At 44.0% G+C, this 24982-nt stretch overlaps 12 protein-coding genes across 12 annotated transcripts; 9 read left to right on the top strand and 3 right to left on the bottom strand.

The window, feature by feature from the left end:
- The first annotated feature begins 907 nt into the window (after positions 1–907).
- On the top strand, positions 908–2059 carry BYT42DRAFT_566071 (copper fist DNA binding domain-containing protein). The gene is made up of 5 exons (XM_051567920.1): positions 908–939; positions 1000–1154; positions 1267–1277; positions 1403–1559; positions 1652–2059. The coding sequence occupies exons 2-5, from the start codon at positions 1118–1120 to the stop codon at positions 1720–1722; spliced, it is 276 nt and encodes a 91-aa protein (XP_051424594.1). The 5' UTR covers positions 908–939; positions 1000–1117; the 3' UTR covers positions 1723–2059.
- Positions 2060–2086: 27 nt separating this feature from the next.
- Positions 2087–4849, top strand: BYT42DRAFT_300906 (Nsp1-like C-terminal region-domain-containing protein). Its single transcript, XM_051562917.1, has 8 exons — positions 2087–2347; positions 2476–2562; positions 2625–2690; positions 2776–3558; positions 3695–3838; positions 3907–4187; positions 4269–4598; positions 4680–4849. The coding sequence occupies exons 2-8, from the start codon at positions 2559–2561 to the stop codon at positions 4827–4829; spliced, it is 1758 nt and encodes a 585-aa protein (XP_051424593.1). The 5' UTR covers positions 2087–2347; positions 2476–2558; the 3' UTR covers positions 4830–4849.
- A 195-nt stretch (positions 4850–5044) lies between these two features.
- BYT42DRAFT_300883 (uncharacterized protein) lies at positions 5045–5888 on the top strand. The gene is made up of 4 exons (XM_051562916.1): positions 5045–5279; positions 5348–5383; positions 5450–5719; positions 5813–5888. The coding sequence occupies exons 1-4, from the start codon at positions 5210–5212 to the stop codon at positions 5836–5838; spliced, it is 402 nt and encodes a 133-aa protein (XP_051424592.1). The 5' UTR covers positions 5045–5209; the 3' UTR covers positions 5839–5888.
- BYT42DRAFT_300813 (uncharacterized protein) lies at positions 5847–6753 on the bottom strand. The gene has a single exon (XM_051562914.1). It carries the CDS (start codon positions 6508–6510, stop codon positions 5938–5940), a length of 573 nt encoding a protein of 190 aa, XP_051424591.1. The 5' UTR covers positions 6511–6753; the 3' UTR covers positions 5847–5937.
- An 89-nt stretch (positions 6754–6842) lies between these two features.
- BYT42DRAFT_566066 (acyl-CoA N-acyltransferase) lies at positions 6843–8172 on the top strand. The gene is made up of 7 exons (XM_051567919.1): positions 6843–6970; positions 7039–7085; positions 7144–7251; positions 7316–7498; positions 7580–7701; positions 7794–7833; positions 7903–8172. Coding segments are annotated over exons 3-7 (438 nt in total). The 5' UTR covers positions 6843–6970; positions 7039–7085; positions 7144–7249; the 3' UTR covers positions 7994–8172.
- Positions 8173–8978: 806 nt separating this feature from the next.
- BYT42DRAFT_300841 (uncharacterized protein) lies at positions 8979–10081 on the top strand. The gene is made up of 2 exons (XM_051562915.1): positions 8979–9736; positions 9783–10081. Exons 1-2 carry the CDS (start codon positions 9155–9157, stop codon positions 9807–9809), a joined length of 609 nt encoding a protein of 202 aa, XP_051424589.1. The 5' UTR covers positions 8979–9154; the 3' UTR covers positions 9810–10081.
- BYT42DRAFT_300742 (uncharacterized protein) lies at positions 9690–10517 on the top strand. The gene has a single exon (XM_051562913.1). The coding sequence runs from the start codon at positions 9846–9848 to the stop codon at positions 10440–10442; it is 597 nt and encodes a 198-aa protein (XP_051424588.1). The 5' UTR covers positions 9690–9845; the 3' UTR covers positions 10443–10517.
- Positions 10518–11377: 860 nt separating this feature from the next.
- BYT42DRAFT_613094 (uncharacterized protein) lies at positions 11378–13734 on the bottom strand (the record flags this gene model as incomplete). Its single annotated transcript, XM_051571702.1, has 5 exons — positions 11378–12702; positions 12800–12862; positions 12953–13058; positions 13128–13220; positions 13288–13734. 5 exons carry the CDS (start codon positions 13732–13734, stop codon positions 11378–11380), a joined length of 2034 nt encoding a protein of 677 aa, XP_051424587.1.
- Positions 13735–16209: 2475 nt separating this feature from the next.
- BYT42DRAFT_545216 (uncharacterized protein) lies at positions 16210–17445 on the top strand (the record flags this gene model as incomplete). The annotated part of the gene is made up of 2 exons (XM_051565803.1): positions 16210–16669; positions 16742–17445. The coding sequence occupies 2 exons, from the start codon at positions 16210–16212 to the stop codon at positions 17443–17445; spliced, it is 1164 nt and encodes a 387-aa protein (XP_051424586.1).
- An 84-nt stretch (positions 17446–17529) lies between these two features.
- BYT42DRAFT_300580 (dihydrofolate reductase-like domain-containing protein) lies at positions 17530–18940 on the top strand. The gene is made up of 2 exons (XM_051562912.1): positions 17530–18289; positions 18347–18940. Exons 1-2 carry the CDS (start codon positions 18027–18029, stop codon positions 18723–18725), a joined length of 642 nt encoding a protein of 213 aa, XP_051424585.1. The 5' UTR covers positions 17530–18026; the 3' UTR covers positions 18726–18940.
- On the bottom strand, positions 18667–19627 carry BYT42DRAFT_531074 (dephospho-CoA kinase). The gene is made up of 3 exons (XM_051565411.1): positions 19585–19627; positions 19159–19522; positions 18667–19093 (listed from the first exon to the last, which is right to left on the bottom strand). Exons 1-3 carry the CDS (start codon positions 19619–19621, stop codon positions 18772–18774), a joined length of 723 nt encoding a protein of 240 aa, XP_051424584.1. The 5' UTR covers positions 19622–19627; the 3' UTR covers positions 18667–18771.
- A 1429-nt stretch (positions 19628–21056) lies between these two features.
- BYT42DRAFT_593203 (ubiquitin elongating factor core-domain-containing protein) lies at positions 21057–24713 on the top strand (the record flags this gene model as incomplete). The annotated part of the gene is made up of 18 exons (XM_051570679.1): positions 21057–21085; positions 21154–21280; positions 21348–21428; positions 21501–21542; positions 21607–21714; positions 21778–21879; positions 21939–22154; positions 22240–22363; positions 22441–22598; positions 22663–22707; positions 22790–23040; positions 23109–23232; positions 23299–23419; positions 23487–23613; positions 23674–23818; positions 23883–24095; positions 24196–24484; positions 24556–24713. The coding sequence occupies 18 exons, from the start codon at positions 21057–21059 to the stop codon at positions 24711–24713; spliced, it is 2460 nt and encodes an 819-aa protein (XP_051424583.1).
- Positions 24714–24982: the final 269 nt, after the last annotated feature.

Below are 24982 nucleotides of genomic sequence, written 5' to 3'. Positions count from 1 at the left end.
TTTTCAAAAAACGCTGACAATCCCAACTATTCAAACCTACCCCACATTGAACATGTCTTTTTTTTTCACTTGAAGTGACTCACAGTCGTCTTAAACCTTTTATCCAAACGCGCATGACCTTCTTTTCCACTGAACGAAGAGGGAGCGGAAGAGGTGTTGGACAATCAAAAGCGAAAAATGATCTGTTTTCTTACTTTTTGACTCCTTGTTGTTACGCCACCATTTTATCTGTTTTCCGCCTTGCTTTTTTTCTAGGCTTTGCAGACAAGAAGAAAATCAAAAAAAAAAATTGCGCTCCACGTGAACGATGCAATGGTTTTTTTTTTTTTTTTTTTTTTTTACTTTCGGGCGAAAAAGGTGTAAAAAATCAAACGGCGACAGCGAATAACGAATAACGAGCTGAGAAGATCACAACGCCTCACAAAAAAAAACCCCTCTTTACCTAAAATGAGCATTCCGAATACATGAGAGAGCGTTGGGTTACCAGAGGCAAATATTTTGTTTACTTTGAACGGTTTTGCCCTTTTTTTTCCCTTTGGCCCATACAAATCACAAAACCCCCCTTTTTCTTTTTGATAGATCGCGGAGGCTGCGTTCCGAACACATTCGATCATTGGTTCTGTGTATGGTAAACAAACGATGACATGACTTGGTGCATCGACAGTGGACATCCCCTTCTCAATCCGTTCATTGGAGCAAATCGCAAAACTGCCGCTTTTTTGAGCGGGAAAATCGCGCTGTTTACGGTCAATAAAGGAAATCAATCAAGATAGACAAAATGTTTGAAATATGGATCGAGCAGAAAAAAAAAAGCCCGCGATGCGCTATTTTTTGTTCCTTTTTTCTTTTTTCCAAATACACAACACATCATCATTATCATCATCACACACATGTATATTCCCCCCCCCCCCCAATAAAAACGGATACCGTCGGAAAGGGGTAAGAAAAATAATAATAATAATAAAAAAAGACAACTTGAGTTGTAACGCCCATCAACAGAACTTTAAATTTTGAGATTTTTTTTTTTAAGTTTGGAAGTTCCCATTTCATGATCATTCAATTTTTTTTTTTTTAACTTGACCCATTTTTTCCCCTTCTCTCTTCTTGTTCCATCAATATGATCATCATTGATAATGTTAAATATGCGTGTATCAGTAAGTTAAAAAGACTGAATGGTCATCGTCATCCTTATGATCCATTTCCTAAAAGACTCATTTTTTTGACTGCTTCCTTTCATTGTGTGTTTTCATCCACTTCCTCTCATAGCATGTATCAAGGTCAGTAGGCAGAAACAAAAAAGAAAAAAGAAAGAACCCGGATACTTGTCACAATCCAAGTTATTGACAGATCATGTCATTTTTATCAAATGAAAAATTTCATGGCTTTAATTTTCCATATGCAGGGTCACCGTTCTTCACAATGCACACATAAAGATAGACAACTCTTACCCATTCGACCTAAAGGAAGACCTGTCAGTCAGTGCGAACGGTGTCGCGAACAACGACTCAGCAGTAAAGTTCATCAAAAATGCGTTTGTTCCAGGAAAAAAACGGCCATCGGTAATTCATCCCTCTACTCATCATTTCTTGTATTTCTAATATCCTTGTCAAAACCAAATAATCTGACCCTTTTTCTTTTTTCTCTCAAATAGATAAGAAAACCTTGAGAAAGAAGCCATTCAGTGCGCGCCAAATGATGGCAATTGAAGCCCTACTCTTGTAAATATTTCGACTGCGCGAAAAAAACAAAACAAAAAAAAGAAAAAAAAACATTAGCATTACATCCTGTTATTTAGTTACGTTATCCCCGAGTCTTTCTCTTGTCTATTTTAGATGGCGTAAAATTTGATATTATACGTTCTTCATTTTTCATACCAGCCTATCCTTGAATATCATTAAAAATACCGTCATGCAAAACAAAACTGCCGTGCTGTTGCGACGGACCAATTCATCATCACCGGCACGACAGGCGCCAGGACCAAAGTTACCTATCCAAAAAAGAGAAAAATTGCCGCGTTGGCACCCCACCCCCTCACACTAAACGAATCTCCCGCTTCCGGGAACCAATCACATGCGACAACTTTTTTTTTGGGCACCGCATGTCCCTCACCTTCCTAGTTTCTCACTGCAACCATGGATCCACTGTCGTTCACACTCTCATTAACTGTATATCATTCAGTGACTCTCCTCTAATTTCTTCTCTAATTATACGTCAATAATTATAAAGGCTGCGAGATAATGCGTTTTAACCATACAGTTTAGATGCCTTTTTTTTTAACTAGTCGTCACCAAGACAAATGACTGCAAATGCCTCTTATACTACGCTATAGTACGCACTTATTGTCCAGGTTCGTTGATCCAGTTTCATTGGTTCAGATAACTTGCAAAAGTAATTAGAGAAAACCCCCTCATTTTGTGATTCTGAAAAATGACAGTTCTAACAAAAGTCACGCCATGACTTGCTTTTTGACAGAAGTCAAATTTTGAGATAGGCGACGGCTTTTTGCCTGAAGGAAATGTCGGCCTGAACCCATTTTCACCGTTTGTCTCGTATACATAATGGGTAAAAGGACTACCTAATGGATCGACTTGACTCATTACGCTAATATTAATCTTGTCTCTTAGCTTTTAATTTTGGCGCTTCGAATACAAATACCACGACGGGTGGATTTGGCGGGTTTGGACAATCAAGTAAACTATCTTTTTTCTCTTCTTTTTTCTTGTGCGACGCGATATTTTGCAGTTCACAGGGTAGCTAATGGCATGAACGGATTAGACACCAATACCAATACACCATTTGGCGCTCCTGCTGCTACCTCAGCACCAGCTACCACCGGATTCGCATTCGGTAACAATGCCGCCACACCTGCCGCGCCGACATTTGGCTTGGGCGGTGCTGCCACCACCACTACCCCGGCTCCTGCAGGAAGTGCCTTTGGTACAGCCTTTGGCAATCCTTCCGCCAACACCGTGTCGCAGTCGCAACCGCCATCGTCAGCTTTTACGTTTGGTGCGTCAACTACTCCTTCAAGCGCATCCGCAACAACGAGTGCATTCGGTGCTCCAACATCCACGACACCGGCTTCCGCGCCATTTACCTTTGGTGCCAACAGCAATACAATTGGATCAGCCACCACCTCCACCGCTGCACCCACGTCCACACCAGCTTTCAGCTTTGGCACCCCCACTTCAACCACTACTCCCCTTGGATCGACCGCCGCAAGTCAACCGCCCGTCTCGGGATCGACCTTTAGTTTCGGCGGGAATACCTCCAGTGCCAGTGCCGCTCCTTCATTCAGCTTCGGTACCTCTTCCACCGCTGCCAATACCAGCTCTACCTCCATCCCATCCGCACCAAGCTTTAGCTTTGGTGCACCCACTCAAGGAGCTACAGGTTCGAATGCCACCGTCACATCTCAACCGGCCTCTGGTTTTAGCTTTGGCACCGGGGCTACTGCCTCCACCGTGTCATCAGCTCCAAGCTTCAGCTTTGGTGCTGCTACAAGTGCATCAGCCTCCAACGCATTCGGTTCCTCGCTCACAGCAAGCGCAGCACCAGGTAAACTTATAATGATTTCACACAAAACCGCAATTGGAAACCAATCGGGGACAAAGCTGGATTTTTGTCCATATGGATCATTCCGTGCTCATGATGCTGATACGGAAATTCTCTCTTTTTTTTTCTCTTGTTACAGCCGGTTCATCGCTTTTCGGAAATACTGCAACAACTGCTGCGTCCAGAGGTTCGACAGCGGGAGGGTTTCAGTTTGGTGGCACACAGTCAGCTACATCTGGATCAGGATCCACATTCAGTGGGTTTAATTTCGGCGGCAGTTCGTGTAAGTAGTGTACATGGACAAGGCTGGCCTAATTTAATTTTTTGCCTAAACATTGAACTTCTTTTCAGCGAGTGGAGCAACAACGACGAACAACCCCACCACTTCATTTGGTGGACTCGGTACAAGTACATTAGGATTGTCGGGTCCTACGCTGACCACGGCCCCTACGGCATCCACGAACGCCAGTGCCAATGCTCCCGTATCTATACCCGCTTCCTTGAAGAACAAATCGATGGAGGATCTGTTAAACGTATGGACCAAAGAATTGACCAAGAAAACCGATGAATTTCATAAACAAGCATCACAAGTGGCGCAATGGGATCGTCAACTCATTAAAAATGGAGAACAGGTAAGGTTCAAAGACGGAGGTTGAAACAACCCAGATCATTTAGCTGACCTTTTTGGACTGCATAATTTGGGGGATCAACAGATTTCACAATTACATACTAGCACAGAAGAAATCGAGAAATTTCAGCAGGAAATCGATCAAAACCTGGAATATGTCGGAACTCAGCAGGAAGAGCTCAGCAACATCCTTGATGCCTACGAACAGCAAATCAAGACCGTGTTTGAGGAGAGCAATTTGCAACAAGCGGTTCAGCCTGCGGATGTTCAACGAGAAAGAGCGTATGGTCTCGCTGAGAATTTGAACAATCAGTTGGATGATGTCAATCGAAATCTGACCATCATGATTGACGAAATCAACGGCATGAGCACAAAGTCGCAGGTGAACTCTAACCAGCATGATGACGCCGATGTGGTAAGGCCCCGGGATCTAAAAAAAATAATGAAACATGCAGCACGCAGTGGACTAAAGAGAAACTGTATCAAATTCTTGTAGGTGGGGCAAATTGTCAAGATTTTAAATTCGCATTTGTCATCATTACAATGGATCGACAAGGCCTCTGTCTCTTTAGAGAGTCGCATGGGGGAAGTCATGAAATTGCAGGAAGAAGCTTTGAAACATCAGCAACCTATCTTGAGAAAATAAATAAAAATGACGCATGTCAACGGCCAACCGTAAAAAAGATTCAAAATAAAAATACAGAGAATACTATGGGTGGAAAAACCAGAAAGAAACAGGTGTGATGAAATGTGGTCATGATGGGACATTTTTCTTTCTCCTTTTTGTTTACCCCTTGGGTGCATAAAAGCACCTGGGCGGAGATTTTGTGTGAGTGTGAAAATTGTATTCATGTCATTTGGCACATTTCGCTTTCTGATTTCATCTTGACAATGTGCTTGTTTCTTATTTTTGCTGACTTCATTTTGACATCGATGGGACTCAATGGCGGATATAAAAAGTGTGCCGATAAGAGGGACACCAATGTCAAACCCGAATATAACTGAACCCACTCCCTTCTTATTGTCATGAGCGAATATCAGTCCAACGACTTTGTCACCAGAAGAAATGATCCTTACGCCTCAGGCGGTTATGACGGTAATGAAGCATAGCTTTGCAGAAAAAATACTATCATGTGCATTTATTTATTCCTTATTCAACGCTAGAGGACGCTCCATATCGTCCCGATCCCAATGCAGGCGGTATGTACTGGAGAAAAGGATTGCATGAAAAAAGAGTGAAAATAACATTTATCCAAAAAATTTCAGGAGAAAATCCTGGTCATCGTTATGACTTGAGAGAATCCACTGAAGCAACGGAAAACAGCCACGAATATGATGAGTCCAAGATGTTTGGTGATGCGCCTGCTTTCAGCATGGACGAGCCTAATGCTGATAAGGACGTTACACGCCTAATCCAAGGAGAGGTCGCAGCCAGCCATCGTCAGGATCGCTCCCCCGAACAGCGCGCCAAGAGCGCTCAAAAGGCCAGCGATAATTACGAACAATTGACTGGTAGTCCTCTTGAAATCGACAAAGGTAAAACGCATCACAAACTATACAACTTGAATTGATCAAACATGTATACTCACTCATCGCTATTTTTTTTTTTTTTTTTTTTTTTTTATGAAGAGGGACGCGTGGTTGAAGATAAATAAGCATCTTCATCCGATATTGTATTTTTCTCTTCTTGTGTACATAATACGATGATAGTGTGAATAATAAACGAAAAAAAAAGCGAATTTTCCATCGCATGGCTACAGTGTTTTTTGAATATCGGATAGCAAGGTTGACAATTCGTCGCTTTTAGGAGCGAATCGTAGGCCCATGGATGCCGCGGTTTCGGCTTCCTTGGTGCGTTGTAAGGCAAACAAGGCTTTTGCCTTTCGAAGCCAACCTGTGCTCCAATCTCGTTTTAAACGCGTCACCATCTCACCATCTATATAGGCTGCAATATAGTTCTGATCGGCAAAATACGCGGCCGATCGATGACTGAGAAGAGCAGTGAGTTCTTCGCGTACAACTTGGAACGCAAACGGTTGCCAGAGTGGACGAGAGAATGACAACTGAATTGCTTGAGTATAGAGTTGGACGGATTCGGCGTAGTGATGGGTTTCAAATTGCTTGTTTCCTCTCTCTTTGAGACGGGCAATCTGTGGCGTAATGGTACACTGCGTGTTATCGGTGGGTGTTAGTTCTGGCGTGTTTTTGAGCGTAGCGGCCAAATCGTTATGGTGAGACCAGTCCATGTCGCATACGTCGCACGTTTCTTTCTGGTGAGATTGGCAGCATACACGGTCGCCGTCAGTGCTGATGATGATGGAGGCCATGGATGAATGGTGTGGGTCAACAACGTTCAAGAACGGACAGGGGAAATAAAAATGAGTGAAAAGGAGATAAACTCGGTTAATAGGTCTTTTTATTTATTTATTTATTTGGGTTGGCAAAAACTGGCCAATGTCATAAGGACATTCTTTGTTGCTTGGATGCAGTCGTCCATAGAATTACCAGCATGTGAACGGCCCTGTTTATTGCATGAAAAAAAAAAAAAACTCCACTTGCCAAAATAAAATAAAAAAATTGGTTGCACGTCAAAAAAAATTCGGCAACGGCGAAATCGGCGAGTAAGTTAGGAGTAGACAAACGATTACCTTGGGTTTTGTATGGCATGCCTACGCATCAGGTACCATAGGCACTTGCCACTCGGGGTTCTTGGATAAGTGACTTGACAAAATTTCATCTTGGACTTAGGTTTCGGACAACGACTGCCGCGTCGCTAGAGTGAACAAGGTACCCTATCGTCATTGCCCAAAGATCCTTGACAAACAACTCACCTTTGTCTTTTTGCCCAATGGCAGGAACCATGCTTGGTGAATTTTTTCGATCAACCTTTAGCCTTTAAGAGGTAGGAGCGCTAATATAAGTCGATGCGAGTCGCAAAGCTAAAATGTCGTTCACGGCAGTGACAAAGGAGATCTGGATCTGGTCATTGATTACTATTCTATTGATCAACTGCCGAGTCATTTACGCTCCTGGAGCTTTGAGCTGGTGAAATCCAATTTGTATCACATGTAAGATTTGGGTGCTTGCTTTAAATGTGGATCTAAGGGAGTAACGGTTGAGTACCCGGGACAGGTACGCTGCTTCTAAAGATGGCTGGCATGACGAACAAAAAAAAGAAGAAATGCGAGGGCCGGAAGCTCGCTATCTTATTGCTCGATCGGCTTCCGATCCTTCCGATCTGAAAGGATTCTTATTATTCCAAATGACCTATGAAGAAACAATGGATGATGACAAGATGGCCGCCGTAGCCTACTGGTGAGTCTCCATTAATTGTTTACAAATTGTCCTTCTGCTGTGATATCTGACGCATGGTCTGACGTGGTGGTCAAAATTTAGTTACGAACTACAGTTGGTACCGGAAGCTCGGAATCAAGGTTTAGGAGAGTATTTGATGCAACTGTTGGTGGATATTGGGCATCACTGGGGAATGGAAAAGGTGATGCTGACAGTATTTAAAGGTATATATATATATATATATATATATTGCATGGGATCATCCGTGTGAGTGCCGTCTCTGTGACGACTTATATATGGGTTCCATCACTTTTAGCAAACAAAAGCGCAATTCGGTTTTACACAAAGAAGCTCGGGTAAGTGGTGTTTTTTTTTTTCATCGTCGCAGTCATTTGAATGCTCAATTTTTTAATACGTGCAAGTAGATTTGATTTGGATGAAATCTCTCCAGGGGCGTGTTTATCAGCTCTGCAAGCCCGTAAATTTGACTATGAAATTTTAAGCAAACCATGCTAAAGATTCCACCGAAGAATGGATTGCGGTTCGAGAGGACATTTTGAAAAAATTTGCTAACGTCAGTTACAGTCTGTTTGTCGTGCTGTTTGTTTATATGGAAAAATAGACCATGTCGTCTAAAGTTTAAGGGCTGAGGTTGAGTTTGTATCAAGGTACCTTGAAATGGGTAATGTCAATGACGGAGGAGCAATAACGTTTGATAGTCTGACGATGGTATCATGGAGCTGGGTCACGTCTCTCTGGAGATCGGTGCATAGGCTAAGTGTAACGGTGTACAGCCATATGATGAATTGGAGTGTATTCATGGTCTGTCGAGAATGGGCGTGATGATTTGCAGGGTCAGTTTACTGAGATGGTGAATCAAATATGCTAAAGTCACTAGAAGAAAGCAAGAAAAAATCGGAATTGATAACCTTAAAACAACACCCACATCCTCCCTTTTTATCAAAGGCGACATTCCATTGCATAAAACGCATTCCCATGAAGTAGAGTCCACCAAAAGAAATATTCATTCACCTATGGACATAAAGCACTTGGTTGTCCATTGTACTTCATTGGCCCTGGAAGGGTGAACGATTGGCCGTAGTCACGGTAAAAGGGCGCTGGACACAGTCTCCTTTTTGAAGAAATTCGATGCCGATGATGATGTTCCTTGTTCATGTGCAACGTTGATTTACCTTGGGCGGATATAGTAGATGCGTCTTATTTTGAAACCAAAGAATAAGATGGGGGGTAGGCAACCAACCAACGAACTAGTGGTAGGTAATCATATCACTGTACTGTACAAATAAAAAAAAAAACCGAGAACTCAAAATGAAAAAAAGAACATTGTCGTATGCAGGAGTACGTATTAATAGCTTTAGCAAGTCATTGCAACAGAACAAGGACGGCCAATGTGACACGGTCGCCATGTTTCTGTGATTCCAGAACCACAAACCAGCCAAGAAATACAGTTACACATGAATGGCCATGGTGAACGTTATACGAAATCGGCCGAAAACCTCGATTTGGGAAAAAGTTCTGTCTGAGCCAAATCCACTTCTAGCACTACGTAATGGCTACCTTGTTTTGCAGCCACTGAGATTCCTTTTGTTATTTTTGGATTGATTCACTCTTAGCTGTAACAATTGTCCCTTATTTTTATGTACCTCTGTACCAAGCATGACTTCAAGAATCACTTTACCATCGATTCATTGCTTATTACATGCCACTGGCTTGGAAACGAATCATCACGGCTACCTTCCTGATCTGCCGCCATTATCACTTCACCATGACATGCCGCCGCGTGTCCCGCAGCAGCAACACCAACAACAGCACAACGATGCATACCCTTCGCCACCAAGCACAACGCATGTCGGCCCATTATTTACGAGGCCTGCGATCCCCAAGCCAGAAGAGACCGTGATCCCGCCGCAACGACGACGAGCATCTTCCTTTTTTTCTTATAACAATGAGCATATCGCTGTTGCATTTTGTACGTCTTCTTTTCCAAAGCAACAGCATACCGATGTATCGCTTACAGAGGCTACCAACGCAGAAACGCAGGATGATGATGAAACGAGGGATTCGGATGACTCGTTGCTGCGACGACCGTCGGCTCAGCTCTCTCTGACCCACCATCCTCGACGTAAATCTTCCAGTGCTTCTTCTTCTTCTTGCCTGGATGAAACAAAGAGAGATATTGCCGACCACGTGCGTCAGATGCAATGGCATCGTACCATCAACCTTTCCGATGATTTATGGGTAAGTGTTTTTTCTTTTTCCAGCCAATATCACATCAATCAAGCAGCATGGTTTTGCTCTCTTTCATGTGTAGGAGGAAACCTGTCGTCACTACTTGCAAATCCGCCAAATGAAAGAAATGAAGAATCGCCACCCCAACCGCAAATGTAAGCACATCCTTGTCAGCATCTTGTACGTGCTTTGTCGAAAACACAACGACCCTCGCACCTTTGCCGAAATTTGTACCGCAGCCAATGTCCGCAAGCAAGAAATTGGGGCCTATTATCGCCTGGTGCTCAAATTACTAAAGACATCCACGGTCGGCTTACGCACCGTCAATATCGAAGAGTGCTTGCAACGTTGGTGTAGCACCATGGAATTGCCTCCGCTCATCCTACCAGCCGCGATCTGCGTTTCACGCCGCGCGGCCGAGCTGAATTTGACTCAAGGCAAATGTGCAATTTCCCTCGGCGCCGCCAGTATCTACCTATGCTGTCAAACATGGTCCCATGTACGCATCCAAAAGAACTGTCCCATTAATCCATTGTATGACATTTGGCAAAGCCATAAAGAAATTGCCATGACCGCCGGCGTCGTGACCGCCACCCTCATCGGTTGCTACCGATTGCTGCGACCGCATGTCCATACCCTCTTACCTGACTGGTTTCTTGTCGCGGCCGCAAGCGACTTGTCTCAAGACCCAGCGACCCGACCAGTCTCGAAATAACACCCCATTCTCTTCTTTTATCATTTCGCATTTGAACCAAAACAGACTTCACTCTTTCAATTCTTACTTCCATAGATGTAGCATATGTTTAAACCACGCATTCTCCTATACATTTTATTTTTTCTTTATCATGCGAAATCAATACAATGTTCACACAAGTGCGATGTGGCATGAACTTTCTTTTAAACAAGGTCCACGACACATTTGATGAAACCAACGTTCAACTATGATAATTCTTTTTACGTACCAGCGGATCAACCGGTTGTGCGTCACTTCCTTGATCCTTCTTACTTGTTGGATTACCCACAGGTTCCTTTCTTGACTTTGTTGTAAAAATAAATCCCAGTCGAACATTGCATGTCCTTTTTATAGCTGGTTACAATCTTGTCTTGTACTGCTTTGTCTTTCTGTTGCCATTCCTCACCCCAAGCATATTACTCGGTCTTCCAACCTTTTCACCATGTTACATTTTAGGCCACACTGCATGTTCAACGAATCGAATTCTTTTTTGTTGAGAAATCAGGTTGTTTTGAGCCAAAAGGACTGTGGTAAATGGTGGCACCTTTCTCAACCGCAGTGTCACATGTTGTTGGGGCGATCACAGCAAGTAACATGGTAGACGTGCATACAAATACAGGCCATGCTCCAGCTCTTGCCCTTTTTTTTTTTTTTTTTTTTTTTTGTCGCTGGAGTACTTTTTAATTTACAAAATAAACAATCACTTGTCGAAACCCAAAGTACCAAGAAGCATCTGCGTGAGTTCTTGGGTTCGTTAGCTGGGTTCTTTTGACTAAATGGATGGCTGCTTTCAGGGCCTGATAAAATACATGTAATTAGAAATCATTGGAAGAAAATCACGCTGATGCGGATACCATGCACAATATGAAATGGTTTAGATGATGGGGAGTCCAAAGACGAGTTAAATCTATGCAACATCAGAGCGCAAATGATTGCGGTTTCGGTTCTACTGCAGCCTGCTGCTTTTCACCGAACGGAAGCGCAACGTGGGAGGAGGAGGTGGTGGTAAATCTCTGGGCGGGTAATTCGTAACGGATGCCGAGTTGGGTCATGATATCTTTGAGGGCAATCATGAACCGTGTCTTGCGTTGATGGCGTTTACCGATTTCCTGCCAGTTGCCCTTGTGAGGCAGCCACAGGGTCAGGATCAGCTGGTTCACATCTACAATGTCGGCCACACGCAGATCAAACCCAGGGGCAAAATCGCGCGATTGACAGTTTACCCAATCAGTGATACGTTCTTTCAGTATATACAATTGCTCGGTGGGTGTACGGAAATCGATGGTAAGCGTAATGGTTTCGCCCATATCGCCGGATCGTCGCACATTGGTAATCAGTTTGGTCATCAATACCGTCGTCGGCGCGTACACCATTTGCCCATCGGCGCGAATAAACACGGTGCCCATGAGGCCGAGATTGTGGACCAAAAGGTACTGTCCATCAATCAGCACATAATCGCCTGCATCGTACGGGTGCGTGACAAACACGAAAAGGATACTTTCAAAAGTGTTTTTCGCCGTGTTGCCAAACACAAATGTCAGCGCCAACAGGCATGAACCCAACGGAACAAGCGAATGCCACACATCGACTTGAAAGATGGCTAGACATATAAAGATATTGGCAATAATACTGATCAGCAACAGCATGGCATCGATCTTTCCCAAGGCTTGACCAGTATCGCGCAACGACTGAGCCAGTGCTTTGCGTTCCTTGTAAATGTGAAGCACCGTGTCCCGAAATTCGCGGCGTGTCAGATTCCCATTGCCGTCGTTATCGAACACGGCAAATGCTTTTTCGGCTTCTTCATCAGAAGAAAAATACGGACGAAAATCGTGCACGTCCAAACACCTTTTAGGATCCTCGCCGCCATAAGGTACGCCGTGAGGGTAAGCCAAGGAATAAAACAACTTTTTTGCCACCTTTTTGGCAAACATTGTAGAGTTCACATCAACTTTGGCCTTTTCAATTTTTCCGTGCACATTTGGTTGATCGGTCAGAACGATATGCTGGAATCGTTTTTGCAACTGACTGAAAATGTCAGTGGTACTGTTGTGTCTCGGCAACCGTGCACTATCGTTGTTGATATTCCCATCCGCACTTGCTCCTGGCGGATCATCGGCCAAGGAGACAACGTCCGGCGGCGTCGTACCTCGTGTTGCCGCTGCACTTCGGAATGGACGCAGGGGCACCCGACTATCAGGCCTGGTTCGACGAACTTCAGACTGACTTAGGGAGTCAAGAACTAACCTCATGTTCGATGAGCTCATAAAAATAGTAATAATAATAATAATAACAAGAAAAAGCCAACAGGGCATCAAGTTAATTTTGGCCACACTTACTTTTAAGGGCGTATTTGCTTTCGCGGATACGGTCTTCATAGGCGGATCGATGAAATCGGGTGGCTAATAACCCGGCATTGTCACATATTGGTTTCATTGTTCGCCATCAATATATCATTTTTCTATGCATCGTAGCAAGGCGAAGCAACCTACCGATGATTTGGATGATCAGCTTTTGCACAAACAGAAAACATGCCGTGAAAAAGAGACAGGAAAAGATGTTGCAAATGACGAGGGAATACGGTTGCTGGGTTACTGACTAGAAGAAGCGGGGTATTTCATTGTCATTAAACGGAGACCATTTGTCATTATTTTTGTATAGATTTACCGGAAAAGGAACATCCAACAAAAAAGCCCACGAACCCCAATTCCAAGCCGCAATTAACAGAATGGTCAGATACCGTTTGAGGCTCATATAGTACTAGAAAAAAAAGCGTCATCGCAATGAATCATTGTGTGAGCGGCTAATTTTTTCAGGCGAGGCCTACCTCTAGACGAGTTTTTACATGTTCTGACCTTCGGCCTTTGCAAACCTTGGTCCACAGGGAGACGGCGGACGGGACGAGTTCGACAACCATGGTAGTGAGCCAGCCGATATGCCACATGAAGGCTGCCCACAGCATCCAGCATTCAACATTGCTTCGGACATTTTTAAATTCGGGCTGTTCACGTTCGCCCGAGGTAGGCGGCGGAAGAAAAACGTACGAGGAAATGGCAATGCCCAGGAAAACAATGGACCCGGTGACAGCAATAATAAATCGCTTCATAAACGGAGACAAAAAATGCCAGCAGCATGGTCGTTGCATCACTTCGTGAAATTTTTGTCGTGCCGTTTTGCGTCGTCGAGGCCGTGGCTGGTCGGGATCTTCGTTCCAATCAAATTCATCGTCGTCGTCTTCTTCGTCAATACGATGATGCCTATGCTTTTCATGCATATCATTGACTATTACGGCAGGTTCCTTATTATCCGAAAAGGGATTTTCGTCTATTTGGGTCAACGGGTCCTTCCAAGAGGTTACATCACCGTGCTCATGGGATGGGTGGTGAGCCACAGCGGGGATGCCTTGTCGTTCAATGTGGACGGTGTAAAAAGCAGATGGTCTCGGACCCGAATAGAGTTCTTTTTTTTGTGCAACCACGGATGGATCTGAGCCTACTTTTTCTATTTTACAGGGTTGGACAAACAATGCATATAACACCAGTGGATGTGGGCCGTTTTTTTTTTTTTTTTAATACCTTGAACCCTCTTTTCTTTGTCAACCGAAAACGCATGCACGGAATTGACGCGCTTCATCTCGGTCGAACGTTGAATGTTCGAAAGAAAAAAGAAACCACCCACTTAAAAAAAGGGAATCCATAGAAAATCGAGATCCTTTTTGTCCATCGAATCATTTTAAGGACAAAAATGAGGCATTCCCATTGGACGCTGTTCCTCAAATTGATTGGTTCCCTTTGCGAGCAATTTTTTGCAGCGGGAAGACTAGACTTGGAATGGCTGCCCCATCCTCCTTCACTGATAAACATGGAGGACAATGAAATAGAGGACACGATTTTTTTTTTTTTTTGGATCTCCCATGAATTCAGTAGATGAAAAAAAAAATTATTGGCACGACACGAGAGAAAGCCGAGCTGGCTTGTGCGTCTGTCGACTTTTTTTTTTTTGAACGCAAAAGAATCGCATACGGAGCCAAGCATTTTTGTGACACGGTGCGCAAGCGGCCATTCTGTGTAGATGTATTGTCAAGAAGATGATTTGACTTTGACAAGCTGACAAATCGAATACTGAACAAGCATTGTTTAAACACGTCGAGGCGGTTGATGGGGCCCCAAAAAAGAGGAGGCAATCTTATTCAGTCAGTAGACTACAGCGTAGAGCCTACAAACTAGAGTTGTCGCCCATTCTGTCGGAGCTAAACCCCCATCAGGGTCCAATGAAGCTATTGTCTGTTCTGTAACGTAAAATGACATTGTGTTTAAAAGGCAGAACGCTCCAGTGCACGTTTGGATAAAGTTTCCTCATATGCTACCAGTTGCTAGGGTTTTTGTTTATCTAAACTGTAGCAAGTCCATGGAATGGACCTTTTTTTTTGTTATTCTTGTTTCATCCTCTTCAGAGCATGATAAAACGCCTTGGTTGATTGACCCATCGATATGTTATCGACGATGTGAATCCGCGGAACCAAATCGATGGTGTGATCATGGCACATACATACAGTCAGTCAATCTATTTATTTTACTGCGTGCTACTGCTTACTGCGTGCAGACAAACAGAGACCGTTCATCCCTGTCACAAGCTTTCCCAGCCTAGGCTTTTTTTTTCATTCGTTACAGTTCGCCAGAAAAAAGTTGGTTGGGAAAATGGACTAATGGAAAATAAACTATGCTCTCACCTGCCTGTTTGTCAATCTGTCTAGGCAAAGGTGGCTTTGCTTAATGTAGAGAGAGAGCTTCAGTCTCCATTCCAAGTGATATCATTGTGGCACCGTCATCAATCAAATAGAACTTTGGAAGATAATTAGGCTTCTGGATCGACTTTCTGAGAAAAAAATCTTGGCAACGGAAAAAGGTATCCAAGAAAACGTTGGGCTGCATAGTCGCATCATCGACACATGAAAGAAAAAACAAGGACTATTTTTCTTTGTCTCTCCGTCTTTTTTGCTGTTGTTGATGTTGTTTTTTTTTTCCTTTTCGTCTTTCAGGGATAGGCTTGGCTATTTTTTTTTTTTTTTTTACTTGATGCGACGGAGATGCTCGGGAAAAAAGCATGTGCAGGCAACGTGCCTTTTTTTCATGTATGCATGTCAACCCGAGTTTATACCAGTTTAAGACCAGTTGCCCAAAAGATTCTACTCCTTGCTAGAAAATTTCCCATGACAGAGGGTTTGAATAAGAGATTTTCTTTATCCGAGATGGCTTGGTGTGTGTAAACAGTGTTAAAGGCTGTTGGTCCATGTCACGAGGCAACGGCGGGGTTGGAAAGGGAAAGAAGCCCCTCTTGGAAGCTGTGGTGTAACCAGGCAATTTACAGTCTGCCTTTGAAAAAAAAAATAGCCTGGAAAAAAAGGTCCAAGCAAAGCCAGTGGGAAGGTGAAATCGTATTTTAACAGGCGTTATCCCACTTGCTTTCTTGCTTTCTTTTTTATCTTTAACCTCCAAATCTTTTTTCTTTCCTTCTATATCCTTCTCGTCGTGCTGGCTCACGGCTCTGTTTATTGACCCTCAATAAAAAGCAACCCCTTCCCATTTCATTCCCTTTGATTATTTTGTTGTTTTATTCCTCCTCCATTGATATCTTTTTGATTGCTCAATTTGTTCTCTGTGTTTTTTTTTCTTCCCCGACATTTGTACAAGCAACCTCCATTCCAAAAAAGCTCCTCCTTCTTGTTTATTGTTTTCAAAAAAAAAGAACCATGAATGTAAAAAATCAAGCACACATTGCACGACCGTTTTCCACGCATGCTCGGCCTTTCGACCGTCCGACCGCTTCCAGTCGGAAACGAACCCATTTAAAACCGCATCAATTGAAAATACTTCTTGAATCGTTTGCCGATAATGAGTTACCGGATGCGGATATCCGTTATCGACTGGCCCAGACTCTGGGCGTTTCCACTCGCACTGTCCAAATCTGGTTCCAAAACCGTCGGGCCAAGAAGCGCAAACTGGAAGCACGACCAACCACTGCCTCCGGCGGGGTTCAGCCACCGACCCAGGAGGCTGTCAATTCATCCACGACCGTGGCCCACAAACCCATTGCTCCTTCCATCCTCTCCAATTACTCGCCTCCTTCCGACTTGCAGCACCTACCTACCGCCCATCTTCAGCCGGTCTTGCAAGCTATGCCCTTGCCCACCCCGGGCCTCAATAGTCAAGGTAACCTTCAACATTTTCGCGCCTCACCGAGCTTTTCTAACCTCTGTTTTTTTTTCTGCAATCCAAAAAAAGAAAATCAATTTGCATTGCCAATGAGTAATGCGACAACCATGGGGCAATCCAGTGGAATGCTTGTTATTCCTGCTCAAATGCTCCGGATTGGTAGTTGGATCCGGTTTGCTCACGGGTTGCCGGAAGCGGCTTATCAATGGCATCTATTTTGCTATGGCGATGCGTCGGAACGTCAATTTATTTGGCAAGTGGTATCGAACAACAACCATTTCCGGATTCACATGAAATTCGAGGCCATCAAGGAGTTACGACTCAGTCAACAATGGCAACCTGAAACAGGCAGCATGGTAGGACAACTGGACATGGACCTCGTCGAACCCTATTTAGCGTTTTCCATGTGGCGCATCGGCATCGATCATCAGTGGGTCCGTTGTGGCGACTTTACCGAAGACAAACAAGCCACCTCTTCGAAACTTCACACATTGCAGGGCAATCATGAAGCGTTCAAGCAAGCTCTTCTCGAACTCATTGCGCAGGCGCCCGAACTCGCTTGCAAAATTGTCATTGCTCCGTCTTTGACCCCTTCCTCATTGACGGCCTCCATGACTCCGCCCCTCATGACTTCGCCTCCACCCTTGGATTTTGGTCGTGATTTCACACTGTCTCCTTCAGCAACACCGGAAGTATGCGATTTGCAAACCTATTCCAACCAACTGCTTCAAGCCGATTGGTCTTACTGGAAAATGACCTCGGGTTTTGTTTAAACTCCTGCTTCTTTTTTTTTTTCTGAAGGACTCTTCTTTTTTTATATCGTGGAGCTTGTTTTATTATGATTTCCCCCTTATTTTTTTGGCTGACAAAAATAAAATTGACATCCAGAAAAAAAAGATCTCTCACTTGCCATCGTTCAATCTCTCAGTTGTTATTTCCCTGATATGAGGATGAGTCACCGCTGCATGACATAGGGACTCTTGTTTACCAAAATGTCGTCCAAATTGGAGTTTCACAACTCGATGCCCAGCCTCACTGTAGATACACATGCTCTTTTATCCTACATTCTTCAAGCGTCCACTAAACAAATGTAAAAATGGTGATTCCCAGTGTCGAAGCCATAGAACTCAACTGCTGCAGCCCGGTGATTGTTCGCTCATTCGACGAGAAGAGCCAACTTTTGTTGGTTTCTCGGTCAATGTTCATGTCGCTGAGCTTGTTTGATTGGTCCAATCGTATCAGCCAGTCCGACCGGACCAGTGTCAAAAAATAAAAAAAATCGAGGAAACCAATGACGATACGATTCCTTTGAACTAAGCAAAAAAAAGTTCGTCCCCCCAATTCGTACCTCGTTATGACAAACTTTGGATTGGTGGTTGCTGCTACGGAGGAACTGGGCATTGGCATGCTGAGTACCCTCCCTTGGCGCATTCCCAAGGATATGGCCTTTTTTAAACATGTCACTATGCATGTGCCCAAAGAGTTTCCAAGCAACCAAACCACACCACAAAACGCGGTTATTATGGGTCGCGTCACTTGGGAATCCATTCCTCCAAAATTCCGTCCCTTATCCGAACGATTCAACATTGTCGTCTCTCGAAACCCCACTTATGATCTGTAAGCCACTTATCGCTTCTCATGGAGAAAGGATCTAATTCTTGACGGATCTTGTAGACAACTGGCTAATGCTCAACAGCCGTCAACGCTTTTGGTAAGTTCACTGGAAGAAGCATTTGCTGCAGTGGATCCTCAACAACATCCGCGTTGCTTTGTTATTGGTGGAGCACAAATGTATCGATTGGCTATCAAGCATGCCACCTGCACTCACATTCTGCTGACCCGCGTCAAATCCAAAGTTGACTGTGACACTTTTTTCCCCGAGATCAACGAAACCGATTACCGGCTCGCCTCTCACGAAGAAATGGAAGCCTACGTCGAACAGGAAGTCCCGCGAGGATTGCAAACACACAAAGATCTGGAATATGAATTTACTATGTACATTCGTCGATCCTTTCAACCCGTCTCGCCTACTATCGAAAATCACCCTGCCTAGAAATATAATAAACAATCACACCTAATGTATGCATTCAATGGAGACCTCAGTGTGGTGAGGGAGATACGTAGTTCATCACAAAGCGGATGAGGTATGGTGCATAAGTTTTGAAAGCTACAACGGAGATGGCAAAGGCTGCGGGAGGGCCGGCGTACTCGAGAAACCAGGTGACAGTCGAAGGACGAAGTTTCTTGACCATATTTTTCACTTGGATCTCTAACTGTGGTAAATCGCTCGAGTTATCCAAAACGATATCGGCTCGAGCCACTTTTTCATGCATGGGCATCTGGGCTGTAATGCGTTGATTCGCTTGTTCTTCCGATAGTCCATCGCGTTTGATGAGTCGTTGCAACTGCAGCACATCTGAACTATAGGAGGGGTCGCATTAAATCATGCTGTATAAGTCCGCCACCGCATCTGATTTCGTTTTTACCAAAAGACCACGACGGTGGTACCCATAAACTTGTCCAACCCAGCTTCCAGCAAGAGAGGTACATCAAAAATCACCATATCGGCGCCTTTTAACCAGTGCAAAACGGCTTGTTTGAGGATTTCCAGTTTCACATAAGGATGAATGCATCGATTCAGAACTTGGCGTTTCTGAGGATCCCGAAAAATAATGTCTCCCAGTTTCGCTCGATCCAAATGGCCATCCGGCAGAAACACGTCGTCGCCAAAATGCTGTCGAACAAGACGATTCGCTTTTCTTCCCGGTTCGACCACCTGTCGGGCAATCAAGTCGGCATCGATGATGGGCAACTGCTGGTCTCTCAGCATACGAGATACCGTCGATTTCCCTACGATTCATGCACACACCATTTAATCCAATCGGTCAGCTTTGTTCGTACGGCACTCGTACCTGAGGCAATGCCTCCCGTAAGTCCTATCAATTTCATCGATCGGGGAAGTCAATAAAAGAGAAAAAAATAAGGCACTTCTGCCCCACCGTTATTAGAATGAGCACATGACGTCAGGCGCGTCACGCCGAACTCGAATGGCATGAGATTACTTTTTTGCTTTCTCTGCCATTTTCAACTCTTTTTGTATTCTCGATTTTTTTTTCCAACCATGGACCATCAAGAGTCACTTTCCGAAGCGGATCAAGTACGTAAAAAATATATAGTCTTTTCTCTTTCAGCTTTGCAAAAGTTGACATTATGGCTCACCCATGGTTATTTGTTTTTGTTAGATCCGATTAAAACGTGTTGCGAAACTTCAGCAACAGGCCGAGGAACAGAAACGACGCGCGCAACAAGAACAAACCAGTTTGCCCTTGTCTTCTTCGACAGAAAAACCTAATTTACAACCTCTTCCTTCTCTCGAAGAATCACTGGTACCTAAAGCGACACTCCAGGTGAGTCACCATTTCTTAAAACAACTTTATACAGCGATTACCGCAGAACAGCAACACGACATCTCTCAAATCATGATATTGCCAATGGCGGCTATTCGTTTACTCAACCGCTGTATCGAGAGAGGCCCTTTCTTGTTTTTCTTAAAAAGAGCCGAAACCACACCCACTAACTCAAAGGATCGTCATTCTCTTTAGAAATCATCTTCTGTGAAACCTGCCGTCGCTCCTTCTACACCTCCTGCCCCGGTTGCTACACCAAACAAACCCTCCTCGCCATCCATTACTTCTCCTACCAGCAGCCCTAGCTCACAATCCATTGCGACCGTCAAACCTGCCAAATCCTTTGAGGATTGGCAGAACGATGTCATCTCACGCATATTACAAATCACATTAAACGTAAGCTTGTTGCAAAAGGACATTCTCTGGAGAATCACCCCTCACGCATCCACTTTTCTGATTTCTGGCGGGAAAAAAAGCCAGAAGCCATTTATAAGCAGGGACGCTGTGTGTATTTGCAGGAACTCGCTCGTGAATTAAATGAAGAAAATGGTAAGCGAAACCGAATCATTGGATCAAAACAAGGCGGGATGAAAATAGGCTTACAGGTGTGATGATTGGACCTAGTGCCAAATCCACACAAACTGACTCGCGAGTTGTTGGACCGTGCGTTGGTGGCTCGATTATCCCTTGATCCCAATGAATCGCATGATGAGCTTCCTCAGGATATTACCAAGGATTTATCGGTGCCTCATTTTGATTACCTTTTGAATTGCTGGAAACAGGCCCATGATATTCGCAAAAACACCGTGACAAGAAGTAAGGTAACCATGATCTTGTGCTACTGATATTATTCCTCCGGCATTGAATAACAAGATACCATGCATCAGAATCTCGACAAGAAAGTGTTGGATGAACGCCTGAGCGTGCTAGACGACATCAAAGCCTTGATCATCTCATATTCTGGCCTTATTCTTCAAATGCCCGACATGTTTCCTCAATCAGTCAAGTGAGTCAGTTCGTCAAGAAATATGTATATCACATCAGCTACTGAGCTCTGCTTGGATCCTTTTCTAGTGGCGGTCCCTATGGCCCTGAGCAGTTGATACCAAGACTGATGGCCGAGCCAGATTCAACTCAGGGATTGCCCGTTCATTATTTGTCTGAGCTCGTGGCCCGCTTCGAAGACGATGGTCTCGATGTGGTAGGTTTTCCCCATTTTTCTCTCTGAATGTCGGCATCACACATATTTAATTCGTTTCCCTCGATAGATTCTTGGCCCAGCCTTGGAAACCATCTCAAAGAATATCGCTCAATGCAACATTCTCGATGACTTCAAGCCTTATCTCCAGGTACAGAAGGATTCCTACCCTTTTTTCCACCATGGTTCTGATATGTTCTGTGTTGACCCTTTTTTTGATTAGTCCTTGATGTTGTTATGTGAGAACAAATCGGTAGCAGCTGCTGTACGTAACTTTGATGCATCAACACGTATGATTATCGAAATTAACCATGGTCCCTGCTTTTTAGTTGCCGAGTATGCCTCGATTCGATCCTGCCGATGCTACTCCTCGTAATTTGGAGGATGTGTCATTATTAGGTCCATTCTATAAACTTTCCGGTTATCCAGATTCAGCGGTAAGCTTCTTGATTGAATTGTTTACCAGCCGTGGGTTTTTTCATTTACCTTGTTCATTCTAGCCCAAAGTTGCGGAACGATCGTTTCAGAATTCCGAGACCCGCAATGATGCTGACATTGAGTTTTCTAAAACCGGACTGCGCGGAAGCGTGAATAATTTGCAGGTAGGTCCCAATCCTCAGTCAAGGCACATTGAATGGCTACTCATTTTTGCTCTGTTTAGCGTTCTTTATTCGGAATGACCAACAACATTGTGCGATCGAGTCCTAAGGCGCGCGAGCACATGCTTTCTTACTTTGCCCACATCTTGCGTTTGAACGATAAACGTGCCCAAATGCAAGTGGATCCCACGACGGTAGCTTCGGATGGATTCATGCACAACATTACCGCCGTATTACTTGATTTTTGTGAACCTTTCCTTGATGTTCGCGCTTCCAAGGTAGGATGACGTCTGGGACCGCCGTCTTGCAGTTCGTTTTTTTCTAGGGTCAACGGAATTCATCAGAATTTCGTATCTTTTCTAGATTGATAAAATTGATCCTCACTACTTTCGCACGAGCCATCGCATCGATGTGATGGAAACCACCAAAATCAATGCTACCAAAGAGCAATCGGATGAATATTACAAAGACCAATCCTCTACTTCATGTAAAGTATCCAATGACCATCCAATCGCGGATCACGACCCAGTGTTGCTAAATTTTCCCCTCATTTTTATAAAATAGCTCACAGCTTCATTACAGAGATCTTTTACTTGACATTGACGTTTTTGCATTATGGTCCGATCCGCTCGTTTGTCAACTACAACGAATTTATGCGAGAATACAGCGAGTTAAAAAAGCAGTGCACTCGATACGAAGAAGAAGCCAGCCGATTAGCCAATGTAAGTCAAATAGAAAAAAAAAAGCAAAAAAAAAATCATCGTGCTGATGACTGCCTGTCCAAAGACACCGCAAGGCATGATGCAAGATTTCGTTGCCAAAAGACTCAAGGTACATACACACACAGACACGCGAACAAGGATCGATCTTGTTTTGTCGGCAATGTGATGTTAACTGAGCTTGTTACTTGTAGGCGAAATTGGATTTGATGACTACGCATAAGCTGGCGCTGGAGTCCATGTTGATGGATCCACAGTTGTTGACGCATATCATGCGATTTTACAATCTGGTGATGGCATGGCTAATCCGCATGGTGGATCCAAACGGTCGGCATCCTTGGGAAATGGTAAAATTGCCTCTTTCCAAGGACATTCCCGAAGCATTCGCCATGTTACCTGAATGGATCGTCGAAGACATTACCGAATTTTTTATTTTCGTTGGAAAGTAAGTGAGATGCGGAGATCATGGCTTTTGCTATATACAATAGATATTGATGAACGGGCGTTGAACAGGTTCGGCTACGAGACTCAAGTCATGCGACAAAATCCTCACGATGAACTGGTCATTTTCATCATTACCTTTTTACGCAACACCAACTACATCAAGAATCCGTACCTGAAAGCCAAGTTTGTCGAGGTAACCCAAGGCGGATACCGTACGTTTTCCACCGATTAGAGTGCTCATCCTTTCATATGTTTGCAGATCCTTTTCTTCTTTACTTTCCCTATTGCCAAGGGCGTTCCTGGAGAGTTGGAAAATATGCTGAATTCGCATCCTCTGGCTCTAGCTCATTTGGTGCCTTCGCTCATGATTTTTTACGTTGGTAAGTACGTCATGTGGTTTCATACAATCTTTTTACTGACACAAGTGATTATAAAAATAAAAAAAAGAGGTGGAGCAGACAGGTGCCAGTTCACAGTTTTATGACAAGTTTAATATCCGTTACAATATCAGTCACGTCATGAAAACGATTTGGAATCATCCTACACATCGTGCCAAACTAAGAGAGGAGAGCCAGTAAGTGATCAAGGACAAGGGCAACGTGAGCTGGATCCATTGAATCGATTTTCCCTTTAGGAATCAAGAACTGTTCACGCGCTTTGTGAACATGTTGATGAGCGATGTGACGTATCTATTGGACGAAAGTTTGAGCAAACTGTCGGAAATCCATCAGATTCAAACGGAAATGGACGATGCAGCCGCTTGGGCCGCGCAACCACAGGTAAGTCTTTGAGAATCGAGAAACGAAGATCTAGCTGGTTTCGTTCTCATATGGATTGGCTTAGCAACAACGGCAAGAACGTGAAGGGACCTTGGTCTCTTTGGAACGTCAAGCTCAATCCTATGTTGCGCTCGGTAACGAAACGGTGCGCATGCTGAAATACTTGACCTCTGAAGTGGTGATGCCGTTCCTGGTGAATGAGATTGTGGACCGCTTAGCTGCCATGTTGGATTACAATTTATCACAATTGGTGGGTCCGAAATGCACGGAACTCAAGGTAAATTTTTTTCTTTTGGTATTATGGGGGGGGGGGGTACCAGGATCACGACACAAAAAGTCACAGGAGACTCATGTCATGATATGAAAAAAAAAAATAGGTGAAGAACAGAGAAAAGTATCATTTCCGACCACGAACATTGTTATCCGATATCATTGACATTTATCTCAACCTGAATACCACGACGTTTATCGAAGCGGTGGCGCGGGATGGACGTTCTTATCGCAAAGAGTATTTCTCCAAAGCGGCTTCGATTTTGTCCAAGCATGGATTAAAACACCAGGATCATATTGCCGCTCTGGAACAGTTTGTCAATCGCGTAGAGGAAGCGATTAAACTCGGTGTGGAAGAGGAGGAAGAATTGGGCGATGTGCCGGACGAATACTTGGGTAAGATAATGAGCAGCCATAAAGTCTAACCATGTGTATGAAAACTCATCCGCGTCTAATATTCATGATAGATCCCATCTTCTTTACCCTGATGGAGGATCCAGTACTTTTGCCAACGTCTGGTGTGATTGTGGATCGCAGTACAATCCGTGCCCACTTACTGGGTGATACACGCGATCCTTTCAACCGTGCTCCATTGAGTATGGAGATGGTGGAACCAGGTAACTAAAAAAAAAGGAAAGCGGATCCTTTGGGTGACAGGAAAGCTAATGGCCTTTATTATTTTTCTTTTCGAATTGCAGCTACGGAATTGCAAGAGAAAATCCGAGAATGGAAAGCGCAGCAAAAGCAAAAAAAGCAAGATACCATGGATACTAGTGATTGATGATAGATGACACACCGTTCCCCCCTCAATAAAACATGAGTTGCGTTGCGTTGCATTAACAAATGTATGCTCACAAAAAATTATGCAACAATACAGCAAGGTCGTTGAATAGG

The sequence above is a fragment of the Radiomyces spectabilis genome, assembly GCF_025331425.1.
Source record: "Radiomyces spectabilis strain NRRL 2753 chromosome Unknown BYT42scaffold_5, whole genome shotgun sequence".
NCBI classification, from domain to species: domain Eukaryota; kingdom Fungi; phylum Mucoromycota; class Mucoromycetes; order Mucorales; family Radiomycetaceae; genus Radiomyces; species Radiomyces spectabilis.
The sequence above is the reverse complement of the archived record's forward strand: the minus strand, read 5'-3'. Positions and strand labels throughout refer to the sequence as shown.